The sequence below is a fragment of the Crocuta crocuta genome, unplaced genomic scaffold (assembly GCF_008692635.1).
Source record: "Crocuta crocuta isolate KB4526 unplaced genomic scaffold, BGI_CrCroc_1.0 scaffold675, whole genome shotgun sequence".
Lineage (NCBI taxonomy): Eukaryota > Metazoa > Chordata > Mammalia > Carnivora > Hyaenidae > Crocuta > Crocuta crocuta.
Window position 1 is genome coordinate 3,455,614 of NW_027528796.1, and position 15,496 is coordinate 3,471,109.

The following is a 15,496-nucleotide window of genomic DNA, read 5'->3' on the forward strand; positions in this document are numbered from 1 at the left end:
TGAAGTGCCGGGGGGGGTGGGAAGCAGGCAGCTATGGCAATAAAGCGCCTTCGTGGGAACAGTTCTGCTGATAAAGCACGAGGAGGGACGTGTCTCTCACACGCGTGCACACACACACACATACTCACACACACTCACATTGGGCTCTTAAAGGGCCTGGGGAAAGCAGCCAAGGGTGGCCGTTTGAAGCCCTGCGTTCGTCACAGCCCTGGGTTCCTGTCAGAGGAGAGGAGGCCACCTGGCAACTGCTCTGCGTGAATACATCGCTTGGCAGTGGGAAGAGTTATGGTTTTTCTATTTTGCTTTCCCGAACAGGCAACGGAATGATATGTCTGCTTAAAGTGGTCTTGGGTTTACGAGACGTGAAGCTAAAATGCCAACTTGATCCGTTTAGTGCCCTGCAAAGCTGTCCCTCCCGTCCAAATGCTGCCCTTTTCCCACCAGCCTGGAAGTCAGCAATTCAGGGGAACTCCCAGAACTTTCCGCATCCTCGAAGCACTGCAGGGAGCCTCCCTGGGCAGGGATTCACGTCTGGGGGGGATGGGGGGTGTTGTAGGCAGACAGCTGGCGTGGAAGAGAGTCGTCTCCGTCAGCCCTGGAGCAGACCCGGAATCTCAGAAGGCGTGACGTAGAGCTCCCAGGACAGGCACGGGGGGACCGTGGAGAGGGGCCAGGCCGGGGGTGGGGGTGGGGGCGTGTCCTGACCCCGANAGCTGGAGTTGGTGTGTCAGCTCGGGCCCCCACGGCAAAGGGCCACACCCTTGGGGACGGTGCAGAGCCCGCTTGGGATTCTCTCTCCCCTTCTCTCTGACCCTACCTAGCTCACGTGCTCTCTCTCTCTCTCTCAAAATAAATAAAATAAGCTTTTTTAAAAAGGAGATGGGTCGTAGCCTGGAGGACACGTCACATGCTGAAAAGGAAGGAACAGCAGAAACGTCACCATAGATGGGCAGGGCTGGAAAGGCCAAGCCGTCAGAAGCAGACGGGGCACATCCGGGCTGACAGCTCTCTGACACCCCTCAATTACGCACCCATCCGTGACTCCTGTCAGGGCCCAAACGGGGTCCATGTGTCAGCCCCAGAAAGACAGACTAATGTCACGGCTGCTCCGTGGGTCACCGTGGGCTACAGCTGGGCCTCAGGTGCTCACCCTCGCCCGCAAGCTTCTCTCCAATAAAGCCTGAGCGTGTGGCCCCTGTACCATCCGTGGCCTGGCCCCTTGGCCCCAACCCCGATTCTCGTCCTGGTTACCATGCACGGGTGGAACGGCAGAGAGCAGGACAGGACATGTGAATATTCCATGACTCGGGGTCAGGTCGACTCGGGGTCAGGTGTGTGGTCCTCCCGTCCACCGGCAGCCCATGCAAATGTTAACCCGACTCTTGACGTTCACAGGCCTACAGAGGGACTTGTCCTGCTCTGCGGCTTTGCTCCATGGGCCTTTCTGCTCTGTGGCTAGCAGTGCACCTGCAGACGACCTTTGCTCCCACAGAGGACTGGGGTTCGGTTCAGAAAATGCTGAACGAAGGCCCAAACCAGGAACCAGTTCTCGAAGCCAAGTTGTGGTTTAAGGTCATACGTGTGGGGTCACGGAGAAGGATATCGTTAGCTTAAGAAAACTGCCTCGCCTTTCTTTGTGAGTGTGGGGAAATGAGGGGGGCTGGTGGAAATGTTCGTTGCCTGTGAGCCTGCTAGGAAACATCAGCTCATAAGAGAGAGAGACACACACACATGGCAAACCCAGCACTGGAACTTACCGGAAGGTATCAAAGGCTACTAGGGAACAGTCACTCATTTGAGGGTCCGAGCAGATAGAAGATTACAGCTGGCAACAGAAAGCATTGGTATTGTTCTTAAAGGTATTTCTTAATTGTTCTCAGCTCTTAACATTGCTCTGAGCTGGCCATTTGTGGGTAGCAGAGTGAATCAGGTAAAGCCACACATAGCCACGTACATATAGTCAGCAAGACTGAGCGGCCTAAAAGCTGGGGATGTGCACGCTAAAGGCAAACGTTGAAAGGACGTTCAGTCGGTGTGGAGAACTTGGAAGGGCTGAGTTTACCTTCCTCGCAAGCCGACAGACTGCCCGATGCAGGCAGAGGCTAGGAGATTCCTGGTTCAGAGGCAAAGGGCTTTATTCCTCACAGTAGAGCCCGCAGCACGGGCATCACCATCTTTGTGCTGGCTCCCTCGGCCCCAAGTCCTCCTGGGGCGACATGGACGGGCCCAGAGAGGGCACACCCAGCGGGCTGCAGTGCAGGGGGGGGGCTGGGGAGGAGCTCTGACCACCTCAGGGACTCCAATCTCTTCAGGGGCAGGAAGCTTGGCTGCCTTTGCTCTGGAGGGAGACATCGTATTTACCTTCCACGGTTGTTTGCTACGCAAACATTGGACAACTGAGGTCAAGAGCAGTTTATGAGTCACATACATTCAGCCCGGGGGGGAAGACGTCACGCCGGGCAGGGCCACATGGGTTGCAGTCCGGAATAGAATGAGCCCCGAGGGCTGTGGCTGGAGGCTTTGTAGAAACGGGAGGGTGGAGTGGCTCCCACAGGAGAGTGTGGTTGGCTTGTTTGAATAATTCTGCGGCTGGCCTGGGACGGAAACCCACTGCTGGGGGGTGAGCAGAACTGTGTCCGGTCCCTTGATAAGGAGGGCTGTTTGGCCAGGGGGCCGTATCTGTGGGAGCAGAGTGGGGAGGGGAACTTGAGGTTAGGCCACTCGACGCCCTCCAATTCCTCCAGACGCCAAGGCGGCAATACCCCTAAACCTCGATTTTAGGTCTTATGCCACATGGATAGTTAATGCCTCGTTCACATGCACAGAAATGAGAGACTCGTGGAGAATTATTTCCCAACAACCAGTATACCAAATGTATCATTTTTCAAGACAGGATTATGGAAGAAGGAAAAAAAACCATTGAGGCATGCTCCCATAACATTTTCTTTATTTTCTTTACAAATAAAATAAAATACAAATACTTCTCTCCATCTTTACTTTTAAAATTCACTATTAGAGAGTTTTAAAGACTATAATACGGGGTAGGGAGACTTTTTTTTGTAAAGGGCCAGAAGGTAAATATTTCAGGTCTTGTGGGGTAGACAGTCTGTGTCTAACTCATCGGCTCTCGCACTGTAACTTGAAAGTGGCCATAAACAGGATTTAAATGAATGGGCATGGCGGTCTTCTAATAAAGTTTTATTTAAAAAACAATGAGCTTATGGGCCATAGTTTGCCAACTGTATTACAATGTATTGCTTTTCCTTGACATGTAGTAACCTGCATGGTTCAAATATTTTTAAGTTTTAAGGTTGGCCAGATCACGGCTTGTCTCAACATGGTACCAGATAAAATAAAACAAAGCACCCACTCAGATACCAAAGAGACATCTTAAAGTAATTTAAATAAATTATATTTAAAAAATACGTTTTCCCCTGATGATAGTATAAAAATGATATATTATGGAGGGCCTGGGTGGCTCAGTCAAACATTTTTTTAAAGTTTATCTATTTATTTTGAGAGAGACAGAGACAGTGGGAGTGGGGGAGGGGCAGAGAGAGAGGGAGAAAGAGAATCCTAAGCAGCCCCCATGCTGTCAACACAGAGCCCAATGCGGGGCTCAAACCCACGAACTGTGAGAACATGAGCTGAGCCAAAACCAAGAGTCAGATGTTCAACTGACTGAGCCCCCAGGCGCCCCTAAGTCTTGTGGTTTTTTTTTTTTTTTAAAGTTTATGTATTTATTTTGAGAGAGAGAGAGGAGGAGAGGGACAGAGACTGAAGGAGAACCCCACTCGGGCTTGAACCCACAGACCATGAGATCATGACCTGAGTCAAAATCAAGAGTCAGACAGTTAACCTACTGAGACACCCAGGTGCCCCTAAACTAATTTAAATTGCAACGAGAGTCTTTCAGAGAAGTTCAGGGAGGACTTTCATCACACAGCACATTGAAAACTGTGCTAAAATTTATGTCTGACCAATTATATCTCTCAAATATAAGTTATCCAGATATCTCCAATGCTACTCCCTCCCCGACTGTACCAAAATTCTTAGCAGCCTAGGCTCATTTGCTTATTTCTTCTTCTAGCTTTAGCCACATTCTTTATAATATGGATACACTTAGTTTCAGGCCTTAAAAATTCTATTTACTTAGCCAATCTGTTTTTTAAATATTTTATTTATTTTGAGAGAGAGAGAGAGAGCACAAGCAGGGGAGGGGCAGAGAGAGAGGGAGACACAGAATCCGAAGCAGCTCCAGGCTCTGAGCTGTCAGCACAGAGCCCGACGCGGGGCTTGAACCCACGAACTGTGAGATCATGACCTGAGCCGAAGTCAGATGTTCAACCGACTAAGCCCCCCGGGGCGCCCTTATTCAGCTCATCTGTTAATCAGCACTGCCAAACTGCAAGAACCTGGATGCCAGGGAGGGTGCTGGGGGTCCCTGCTCTTCTGGATTTGGGGTGGCTGGGTCTGTAAATGCTGGAAATAAAAATACGTTTTCCCAGTGGGTGATGGGCATGGAGGAGGGCACGTGTTGGGATGAGCACTGGGTGTTATATAGAAACCAATTTGACAATAAATTATATTTTAAAAATACATTTTCCCCTCATGATAGTATAAAAATGATACATTATTGGGGCGCCTGGGTGGCTCAGTCAGTTAAGCATCCCACTTTTGGTTTTGGCTCAGGTCATGATCTCACAGTTCATGGGATCGAGCCCCATGTCGGGCTCTGTGCTGAGTGTGGAGTCTGCTTGGGATTCTCCCTCTCTCGCCCTCTCTCAAAATAAATAAATAAACTTAAAAATGTGAGGTTTTCTCCTACTCAGGTTTTAGAGGGCTTGTGAGACTTCGCAAAGCACTTAAACTTCCTCACTGCACCTCTCCTCTTACAGATGAGGGGACGGGCCAGGAGGCGGGAGGGGACGCCTGGATTATTCACACACACCCATGTGCAGGGGCTGTTGCACCAGTTTCCAAAGGCAACACTCGGTGGCTACTTCCTGCCTCGGTTCCCACGTATCACCCACATCTCAGGGAGTGTGGCTGCCACGTGTGTTCACTGGGTCAGGTTCCTGAGACACAGCGCAAGTGAGGAGAGGTACTTGCTGTTTTATTTTGGCAAATCCTTCTACCTACACAGACCACAAAACACGGGTTAATCTCAGCCCTCACTTGGGATGGCTGTAGGGATTTAATGAGATATAACATATAAAATCCTTAGAAGACCCGCTTGCACACAGTCAGCCTGCAGGGAGTGTTAGCTGTTATCTTTAGCACAATTAATAAAGGAACCAGGAAAGTGAAAATGCACTTCACACGCGGGTGCAGGGAGGTGCTGTGAGCTAGGAGAACAGGGGTGAGGCGCAAAGGGCTCACTTGGCTGTCTTCACTTGGCTGAAAGTGAATTCTTCTCGGAAGAGGTGGCCCCAGAGTTAGGGCAGGCTGAACGGTCAGGGTGTGTCTAAAGAAGGTGCAAGGTGGGGCGCCTGGGTGGCTCACTTGGTTAAATGTCCGACTTCGGCTCAGGTCATGATCTCACGGTTTGTGGGTTCGAGCCCTGCATCGGGCTCTGTGCTGACAGCTCGGATCCTGGAGCCTGTTTCAGATTCTGTGTCTCCCTCACTCTCTGCTCCTCCCCTGCTCACGCTCTCTTTGTTTCTCAAAAATAATTAAACTATAAAAATAATTAAAAACAAAAAAGAAGGTGCAAGGTGTTTACACTGTCAGCAGCCTAAGAGAGTCGGGGATGTGGGTACAGTTCCTAAAGAGTCTTGCTCGGTGCCACACTTTTGAGAGATAGGTGCTATCAACCAAGTAAAAGCCTCCGGAGGACCGGACCGGGTGACAAACCCAGGTGCACGCAGAAGCCAAGCAGGTGCCACACGGAGTGAATCCAGCCAGGTGGGAAGTGGCCACTCACGCCCTGCGTTAGGGGTCATCGAAACCTCAGCCTGGAACACTTCCTTGAAAAGTCCCCGGACAACAGGTTTGCAAGTGGCCGATTCTCTCGGCTTCTGTTTGTTGAAAAAAAAAAAAAGAAAAAAGTTTGAAATTTCTGTGCCTTCTTCTGCTCAATTTTGCCGTGAACCTAGAACGGCTCTAAAAATGAAATCCATTTTTTAAAAGCGTATTTTGCCTTTCTCTTTGAGGGATATTCTTATTGAGTATACAACTGTGTCTTTACAGATCTTTCAGTGCTTAAAAATTGTCATTCAGGTGATGCCTGGGGGGCTCAGTCAGTAAAGCGTCCGACTTTGGCTCAGGTCATGATCTCACAGTTCGTGGGTTCGAGCCCCGCGTCGGGCTCTGTGCTGACAGCTCAGAGCCTGGAGCTGCTTCAGATTCTGTGTCTCCCTCTCTCTCTGCCCCTCTCTCACTCATGCTCTGTTTCTCAATAATTAATATACGTAAAAATTTTTTTAAAAATTGTTATTCCATTGCTTCTGGTTTGCACTGGCCCAGCGGGAAGTCACCTGAGTTCCGGTATGTGGGGAACTCCAGTGGCTGTAAGAATTATTTTAAACACTCATTTTCAGCAACCTGAGTGTGCTTTGCCTTGATGTGGTTCTCTTTGTATTTCTCTTGCTTGGAGTTTGTTGAGCTTCTAAGATACATGGGTTTAGATTTTTCAACAAGTTTTCCCCTAAATTACCCATTATTTCTTCAAACGCTTTTTCTCTCCTCTCTTGCTGGTTGGCACCCTGTTTACACGACTTAGAACCCTTGACATTGCCTCTGGGGGTCACTGAGGTCCTGCTCACTGTCGGCCCCTTTTCTCTCTCTGCTTGAGTCTGGGGAATTTTTGCTGCACTGGCTTCAGATAAACCAGTCATTTCTTTTTCTATTTTTTTAAATGTTTATTTATTTATTTATTAAAATTTTTTTAGGTTTATTTATTATTGAGAGGCAGAGAGTGAGCGGGGGAGGGGCAGAGAGAGAGGGGGACACAGAATCCTAAGCAGCTCCAGGCTCTGAGCTGTCAGCACAGAGCCCGACGCAGGGCTCGAACTCCCAAACTGTGAGATCATGACCTGAGCTGAAGTTGGACGCTCCAGTGACTGAGCCACCCGGGCACCCCTAAACCAGTTATTTCCTCAGTAGCATCTAATCTAAACCCCGAATAGTGGATTTTTTTTTTTTCATTTTAAATACTGTGTTTTCGTGTCTAGAATTTCCACTTGGTTCATTTCTTGTTTCTGTTCTCCATTCAGATTTTCAAATGTGTTCTCTTATTATAGTTTGATGTTTCTTTACATGCTTGAACATTTTAATGCAACTTCTGGGTCTATTTCTATTCACCGCATTTTCTAATGACCACGGGTCACGTTTCCCTGCTCCTTCACACGTCTGGTGACATCTGCTCTGGGACTGGACGTCATGGACGTAATGTCATGTGTCTGGGTTTTGGTGTCTTCCCTCATCAAATGCTGAGTCTGGTTCTGCCAGGCAGTTAATCTATTTGCCAGGTGAACTTGATTCTTTTAGGGCTTGTGTTAAAGTTCTGCTCGTGTGGGCACCAAGTGCCTTTGCTCTAGAACCAGATCAAGCCTACTTCTATGGCACAATGTGGACTGAACGTGTGTCCCCGTAAGATTAAGGTCCTAACCCCTGATACGATTATTACTCGGAGGTGGGGCTTCGGGAGGTAATTAGGGTGAGTTGAGGTCATGAGGATGGAGTCTTCATGGTGGGACACCAGAGCTTGCTCTCTCTCTCTCTCTCTGTCTCTGTCTCTGTCTCTCTCTGTCTGTCAGGCAAGGACACAGCAGGGGAGTGGTATCTGCAGACCAGGAGGAGAGGCCTCCCCAGAACATTCCCCTCCCGCAGGCAGGGAGCCTGAGCTTGGTCATCCGGCCTCCAGAACTGTGGGAAGTAAATGTCCGCTAGTTAAAGCCCCTGTCTGTGGCCTTGTGATGTGGTCACCTGAGCTAAGACACGGCACGGCCTTTGTGTCCCTGCTGAGTGCCCGACACGGCCAACGAGCTCTCTCCCCGGTGGCTGTCAGAGCTCTGACAGTTCCCGCCCTGTGGCCGCCCCCCCCCCTTCAGTGCCCATTCTTTCCCCAGGGCTGCTGTCACCTGCCGTTGCATCTGCGTGGGCAGCGTGGCCTTTCAGTAAAACCCCGGGGAGACCTCCACTCACATTTCTGGAGCGCCCTCCTCTCGGGGACCCCTCCCCTGAAATCCACTGCCTCCGAGGCTTCTAATTCCCACTGCCGTCCCCGCAGCCCAACGAGCTGCCTGCTCCCTAAGGTCCAGATGGCGCCTGGAGGCAGAGAACGAGGGCAATCGAGGGACACCCGCTCCGCTTCCTTCCCGCAGCCTGCCGCTGCTGTTGCCCTGCGCACGCTCAGCACCCCGACACCCTATTTCCTATGTGTCGAGTTACCTGTGTCGGGACAGACAGTCTGGGGCCAGTTTCTCCGTAAGCGTCAGGGGCAGCGATCCACACCAGCGCTGTCTGTGGAAGTTCCCATTTGCTGGTATCTGTTTTCCATGTGAACTGAAAGTCAACATCACCCCTGAAGTTTGCAGGATGGAGGTGAGAGGGGGTGGAGAAGAAGAGCCTCAAAGAGGAATGTCAGGACCAGTGAGGGCCGGGATCTGTTGAGATCCTGCCCCGACAGAGGCCGCAGTCGGAAGCGGGCGTCTGGCGAGCTAAGCAGGTGCCGTGAGCCTGGAGCCGGGAAGCAGTGGGTGCCCTGCTGGGCCCTGAGTGCCTCTTCCAGGACCAGCGGCCGGGAAGGCACGGGCTTCCGTTAGCGCAGGGGAGGGTGAGAGAGCAGGGGCTGGCACGGAGGACACTCTGGCAGGGGGGGAGGAAGCAGAGTCAGAGACAGTGGCCACTTGGGGCTCTTGTCTTGCTGGTGACCCAGGTGATGGGCACACGGGATGGGGAAGTTGACTTTCAGTGTTTCAGAGGTCCCCAGAGGCTGCCCAGGGGGTCAAGGGCCTGGAGCACAGAGGCCCGCTCTGGACCCCGAGAACACCGGGTTTGGGGTTCTGTGCCTCTCTGGGCCCCGGGCTGCTCGACTTGTGATTTGCAGATGGGTGACCCCCTGCAAGACCTCAGGCGGGGGGCAGGGCTGGGGAGGGGGGTCACGACCTCCTCTCTCCCCCCCGTCTCTCCTTTTTGTCCCTTGGGGTTTCTCGGTCTCCCTCCATCCCATGCACAGACTATCACGGAGCATTTCACTGCCGCGCGGGCAGACTTAGGACTTTAAGAAACAAAGGGCTCCCGTGGAAGGAAAATGAAAGCATTTTGGGGGTCGCTGAAATGCACTTGCTTTCCACTTGCCAGCCTCGCGTCCACGGAGGGTGGACCCGGACCCTGGGAAGCGCAGGAGACAACGGGCAGCCGGAGGCGGCGGCTCTGCCTTGGAGGCGGGGCTTCTCCATCCCTGTGGCTGCCGGGCCCTTCTCCCCAGTCACCTTCGGCCTCATATTTCAAAAAAACACACAAACAAACCTGAAACCACCTCCTTTATCAGGAGACATACACGGCCTATCCCTTCCTGGGTGTGACCCCCGTGAGTGCCCAGTGCCAGGCGTGCACGTGGCCAGTTTCCACGTCAGCGTCCTGGCGGGACCTGGCTCCCGGCCCGGGGCAGGGGGGCAGGGGGAGGCCTGGCCGCGAAGCCCCTGGCGGCAGCCCCGCTCTGTCTCCTGAGCCGCGGGCTATCTCAGCCCCTTTTCCTAACAAAGGGCCCACAGGGCCAGTGCCCCAGGGGACACACAAAGGTTATCTGCACTCACTGAGCAAACAGAGAGCAGATTATAAAACACCGGTCCGCAGCGGGAACTGCGCCTTCTGCCCTGGGGCGCAGCGCGGACATGGGACCCCGAGGAATCCAGCTCCTGGCAATTCTCCTGGTCCTGGGGCTGTGGGCCCCCGCAAGGGCCCAGAAACCTTGTAAGTGAGCCCGGGAAGCCGTCCTGTGTCGCTCGGTGTCCTTGACTGGCCGACGGAGCGCTGGGGCCAGGGAGCCCCGAGAACCTTCCCGTGCACCCCAAGAGGCACGGGCGTGTGCAAGCCGCTTGCTCCCTGCGGTGCCTCCCTTGGTGTCTCTGTGCACTGGGGGTCTCTGCCCCTGGGGGGCAGTGGGCTCACTTGAGAGCAGAAGTAATGAAACAGGCACCCTGAGATTCGCGATGTGGGTGCACATTCGCGCACCCTTCCCGCCGTTCCGGGGCTGTGTGACACCTCCAGGAAAGCCGTCCTTCCCCGACAAGGTCAGGGTGACGCAGGAGCCGGTGGGCCAGCCGGGGAGAGGGGCCGGGCGTCTGGAACCCACCTTGGTCACCTTTCACTTTGACTTTTCCTAGGTCCGCTGATGGCCCCCTTTCCAGGTCTTCTTTTTTTGTGTGTTTTCTTTTGTTTTTTGTTTAACTAATAAAGTAATTTCTGCAGAGCCCCGCGTGTTTCTCAGAAGGGCATCTCATGGCTCCCATCCGGGTGGGACGGGGCTTTGCTGTTTCCGTGCGTGGCCGCGGGACCCGGCAGGCGGGGGGCGCGGGTGGGAGGGGCTGACACGCTCTCCCCGCAGCCCCCTGTCGGTGCTCACGGATCACCCCCCAGAAGCGGGAGAACTGTGGATTCCCAGGCATCACCAGCGACCAGTGCTTCGCCTCCGGGTGCTGCTTCGACTCCAACTTCGCCGGGGTCCCTTGGTGCTTCCACCCCCTCCCAAAGCAAGGTAACCGCAGGGGAGCTGGTCCTCCCCCCCGCGCCCTGCCTGGCTTCCCGGTGCATGTATGTGGACGCCCTCCTCGGCCGCCAAAGGGGAGGAGAAGGGGGCACTGGCCCGCAGTCCACACCTGGAACCCCCAGGGTCAGCCCCGGGCCCTTCTTCTTCTTCTTCTTCTTTTTTTTTTTTTTTTTAAATTTTTTTTTTNAGCCACCCAGGCGCCCCAGCCCCGTGCCCTTATGTAGGCTTTTGTGAGAACCCATCAGTTTTACTATGTTAGGAGGAAAACCAGCTCTCAGGGCCTCCCAGCTGGGAAAGTACGACTTCTGATGGAGTTTTAAGGGAAATGAAGGCATTTCATAGGACGTTATCCACATAACTGCTCAGACATAGACCCTAAATGGTAAGAGATTCAGTTAAGATTTCCAGGATTTTCTTCTGAGAAGTTTTACGTCCGTGCACATCAGGAAGACAGCAGGTCTTTAATTCCAAGGCATGCACGAAAGAGAGTCGTGTGCGCAGAGCACACCACGCGGGCGGAACTCGGCACCCTCGGCCACCCATCCACACCGCCAGCGGCCGTGGGTGCCTGGCTTCCTGGGCGCTGAGGGGAGGAGACAGATGGGTGGCCCCCCCCGGGGAGGACGGGAGGAGACGCTGCACGGGCCCGCCACCCTAACGGGGTCTCCGTGTCACTCCTTTCCCGGTTCCGGGGGCCGCATGACCAGAGTCGGAAGAGTGCGTCATGGAGGTCTCAGCCCGCAGGAACTGCGGGTACCCGGGCATCAGCCCCGAGGAGTGTGCGTCCCGCAAGTGCTGTTTTTCTGACAACATCGTAGACGTGCCTTGGTGCTTCTTCCCGATCTCCGTGCAGGGTACTGTCCGTGCAGGGCAGGGTGGGGGCTGGAGGTCACTGTCCGTGCAGGGTACTGTCCATGCAGGGCAGGGTGGGGGCTGCAGGGTACTATCCGTGCAGGGTACTGTCTGTTCAGGGTACTGTCTGTGCAGGGCAGGGTGGGGGCTGCAGGGTACTGTCCATGCAGGGTACTGTCTGTGCAGGGTACTGTCTGTGCAGGGCAAGGTGGGGGCTGCAGGGTACTGTCCGTGCAGGGTACTGTCTGTTCAGGGTACTGTCTGTTCAGGGTACTGTCTGTGCAGGGCAGGGTGGGGGACTGCAGGGCACTGTCCGTGCAGGGTACTGTCCATGTAGGGTACTGTCTGTGCAGGGTACTGTCCGTGCAGGGTACTGTCCGTGCAGGGTACTGTCCGTGCAGGGGACTGTCCATGGGGGAGGGGCTGGGGGCCGGGGCCGTGGCGGGGGCTGCTGGCCCTGAGCCGGCTCTGGCCTCACCGCCATCCAGGCCAGGCCCCTGGGCCCCATGAGCGGCTCTGAGGGCGAGTCCCACGCTGTCCACACTGACAGCTGCTTTTCCGGAAGCCGAAAGCGCCCAGCGCTCCCACTGGGGGCTTGTGTGACGGCCTCAGAGAGCAAGTCACCTGAGCCACGCCCCTGGGTCCTCGCTGGGCTGGTCACACCGCCCATTCACTGTCCCGGTCACACCGCCCATTCACTGTCCCACCTGTTTGCGGTGCTGCTGAGGGCCGTGCGCTGGGCTGGGCGCCCGGGGGCACACGGGCCTGCCCACGGCCGCCTGCCCCGTGCCACCCCAGGAGGGTCCACTCGCCCCCTCCCCGTGTGTTGCAGCCTGTCTGCTGACACCGAGTCTGGCCACACCAAGGAAAGCTCGGGCACCTTCCCAACATGGGCTTCGGGCCCCTGCCCTTGCTGGAGGGTCGATGCCCCTGCCCGTGACGGACGATCTTTCCCTGTTTTAGAACCTCAGGGTCCTCCAGACAGTGCAGCCTTCTCTTAGACTCTTCCAAGCGATTCCTTTGCTAAGGGTCATTCTGGACAAAGGCTAGCTCCTGGGGTCGGGGGGGTAGACCCCCGAGAAGCACCCCTCTTCACCCCCGGGAGGGGGATCCCTCAGCAGGAAGTCTGTTGACAGGAGACCCCTGACGCTGCTAATTTCAAACTTCTGGCATTTCACATTTCTAGATTGTCATTATTAAGAGGAGTCCCTCCCGAGAACCCAGCGGGTTCCCTGGATGTTTGGAAATGAAGAGAAGTCACCATCCTTTCTCAGGTTTCCTGAGTTCCTTTCCTCTGGGTCCACATACAGCTTCTTCAAATAAAGAAAATCCTTGAAATCTGCTCAATTTCCTCTTGGCTTCATTGACACAAAAGTGGAGAGAGGGGGAAAGGAGTGTGTGTGTGAACAGGCGTGAGTGTGCATGGCTCTAATGCATCAGCTGCTGGGGCAGGGTCCGCCTGGCCCGTGAAGCCCGCCCAGCAGCAGTAAAGGCTTGCGTGTAAGGGAACTCCAGAATCCACAGTTACCCCTGTTCCCAATCACTTGCACAAAAACTCAAGTGACATCAGCCCTGAAAACGTCTCGGAGCCGGGCGCCTCGTGGCTCAGTCGGGTAAGCCCGCTGAGACCTTGGCTCAGGTCGTGATCTTGCTGTTTATGAGTTCGAGCTGTGCTGACAGCTCAGAGCCTGGATCTGCTTTGGATTCTGTCTCCCCCACCGCCCCCCCCCGTCTCAAAAACAAATAAACATTAAAAAAAGTTTTAAGCCTAAAAAATAAACAATTAAAATAAGCCTCTTGGAGTAACATATAATTTCCGACTGCAATTGCAAAATTGCTTCGCTTCTATCGAATGCATCCCCGAGCACGGCTTCTGCAGGGGTGCGGGCAGTCATGTCTCCCTCCCGCGTGTGAGGCGGCTGGGCGGCTCCAGCGCCCTCCCAGCGGCTGGCTTCGTGTCTCCCCCTCCAAGTGCCGCATCTGAAGCCGTCCGGAGAGGAGGCTGACGGCTTCTACCGCGGCCGTGCCAGCCCGGGGGAAGGTTTGCGCACAAAACCTTATTCTAGGCGTCTCCACGAAGGGGTCCTGGCGATCTTCGGTAGGGGTGGGGTGTACCGGTGACACAGGCCCGTCTTTCTGTGGCCTCTCCCTCCTGCCCGACGCCAGCCCCCGGCCTGAGCCCAGCGGCTTAGCCGGGGTGTCCCCCACTGGCCCGCCTGCCACCTGGGAAATCCTAGGCCTCCCCTTCCAGGGTCGGGGGGAGACCAGTGGGGCCCGCTCTGCATTCAAGCGCTTCTTCAAGGAAGGACCTGGGCCCACATCCCCTCCCGGACTCTTATTTTGAGTCAAGTCAGTCTCGTATCTCTGTCTGGCTCACGACACACTCACGAGCTCAGGGAGACAAGGCTCCTATGGGACCGGGGTCTCTGGCACGGGACAGGTGGCCCGCTGCCTGTGACGTCACTCGCCACCCCGCCTCAGGCCCCGGATGCTCTTCAGGGACGCGTGGCTTCCTTGGCAGCGCCCCCGCACCAGAGCCAAGAGTTTGGGGTTCTGCTCCCGGAACTGGCAGGGGCCGCCTCGCGTGCGGGGCTGGGGGAAGCCCTGGTCTCGCGCACTTCCTGGCCCGCAGCTCCTGTGCTTGCGCCCCTGGCACACTTCTGTGGGCGCAGACATGGGGGATCCTTCTCGGAACTTTCTCATGCCCCATCCCTGCCTCGCCTCCTCCAGGGGGGTCTCCTGGTGTAGCACGCCCTGCGCTGTAGGAGCCGAGCCTACACCACCCTTCTGATAACCAAGGGCGGGTTCTTGAACAACCGCCACGGCCTCCGCCCGGGCTCAGGGGCTCGGCCGATTTAACCCATGTCAGATGCTCTGCCTCCCGTTCCACCACCGGCGGATTACAGGTCGCCGCGGGGCGCCCCTCCGCGGTGGCTGCGGCTGTGTTCCCTCCCCCCCACACACAGGTGGGCCACCAGAGGGTCCTCGATGCCCCGGGGGAAACAGCTGGTGACATTCAAATCCACCAACCTTCCCTTTCTCCTCTTCCGATGAGGTTAATTCCTTCGCCCCCTTGGCTGGGTCTGCCTCTCTTTCCCTCCTTCGGGTCTCCTTCCGGGGGGACCCTGCTGGCCGGGGAGGGGGTGGGACTGCGGCAGAGTGTCCCACGGCTGCCCCCTCCCCCAGCCCGGGCAGAGGATCCCACCTCGATCGAGGCTCCCGGCCTCGATCCCACCACCCTGGTCTCCCGGCTCCTCAGCGTCCTGGCTCAGGAAACAGGTGCGTGAGAGGTGCTCACAGGCGACGGCACGGGCCAGCCTTTGGCCGCGGGAACAACAGGAAGCGTCCCAGGGCACCTGTGGGTTGACATTCCAGGTGTGTGACCCTGGAGGGGCTCTCTTCGCGCTCGAGACCTTCCGCTCTTCTGTTTGTCAAACAGGCAATAGTTAGATGCCTAACAGCATCCTGGTGGGAATTAAAACTCATGTTTGTGAGCTGCCTGGCGCCCGCTGCGCCCTGAGCTCCTTTGGGAGAGTCTGGACAGAGGTGACCGGCTGCTCTCGTCCTGACACCCAGCAGGGTCCTGTCGGAAAGCCCGTTCCTCAGGCACAGCAGCGTGTCTGCTTCTAGAATTGGGAGAGAGCCTGGCGAATCCGTATCTACTCCGTATATTCACGACACAGTCACCATGTCCTGAGTCTCTACATGCCGTTGATTCTCTGTTCAAGGTTCCCGAGGGCCTCCTAACCGATTTCATCCATGATGATACGTGACCTTGCTTGATATGTGTGTCTGCCTAACGACACTTGTTTTCGTATATATTAGTGACGCATTAAACTGAACCCACCGCCAGCAGCCAGGCAGGTAACTCCTGCCCAGGCGCAGCTCACGCACACACGCGCTCTCTCTGCAGGGCACACCCCAGCCCTC

The 15,496-nt window shown here is 55.3% G+C and overlaps 1 protein-coding gene across 1 annotated transcript; it reads left to right on the top strand.

Annotated features, from left to right (window-relative positions):
- Positions 1-9,839: 9,839 nt before the first annotated feature.
- On the top strand, positions 9,840-12,826 carry TFF2 (trefoil factor 2). The gene is made up of 4 exons (XM_077755349.1): positions 9,840-9,918; positions 10,553-10,702; positions 11,422-11,568; positions 12,753-12,826. Exons 1-4 carry the CDS (start codon positions 9,840-9,842, stop codon positions 12,764-12,766), a joined length of 390 nt encoding a protein of 129 aa, XP_077611475.1. The 3' UTR covers positions 12,767-12,826.
- Positions 12,827-15,496: the final 2,670 nt, after the last annotated feature.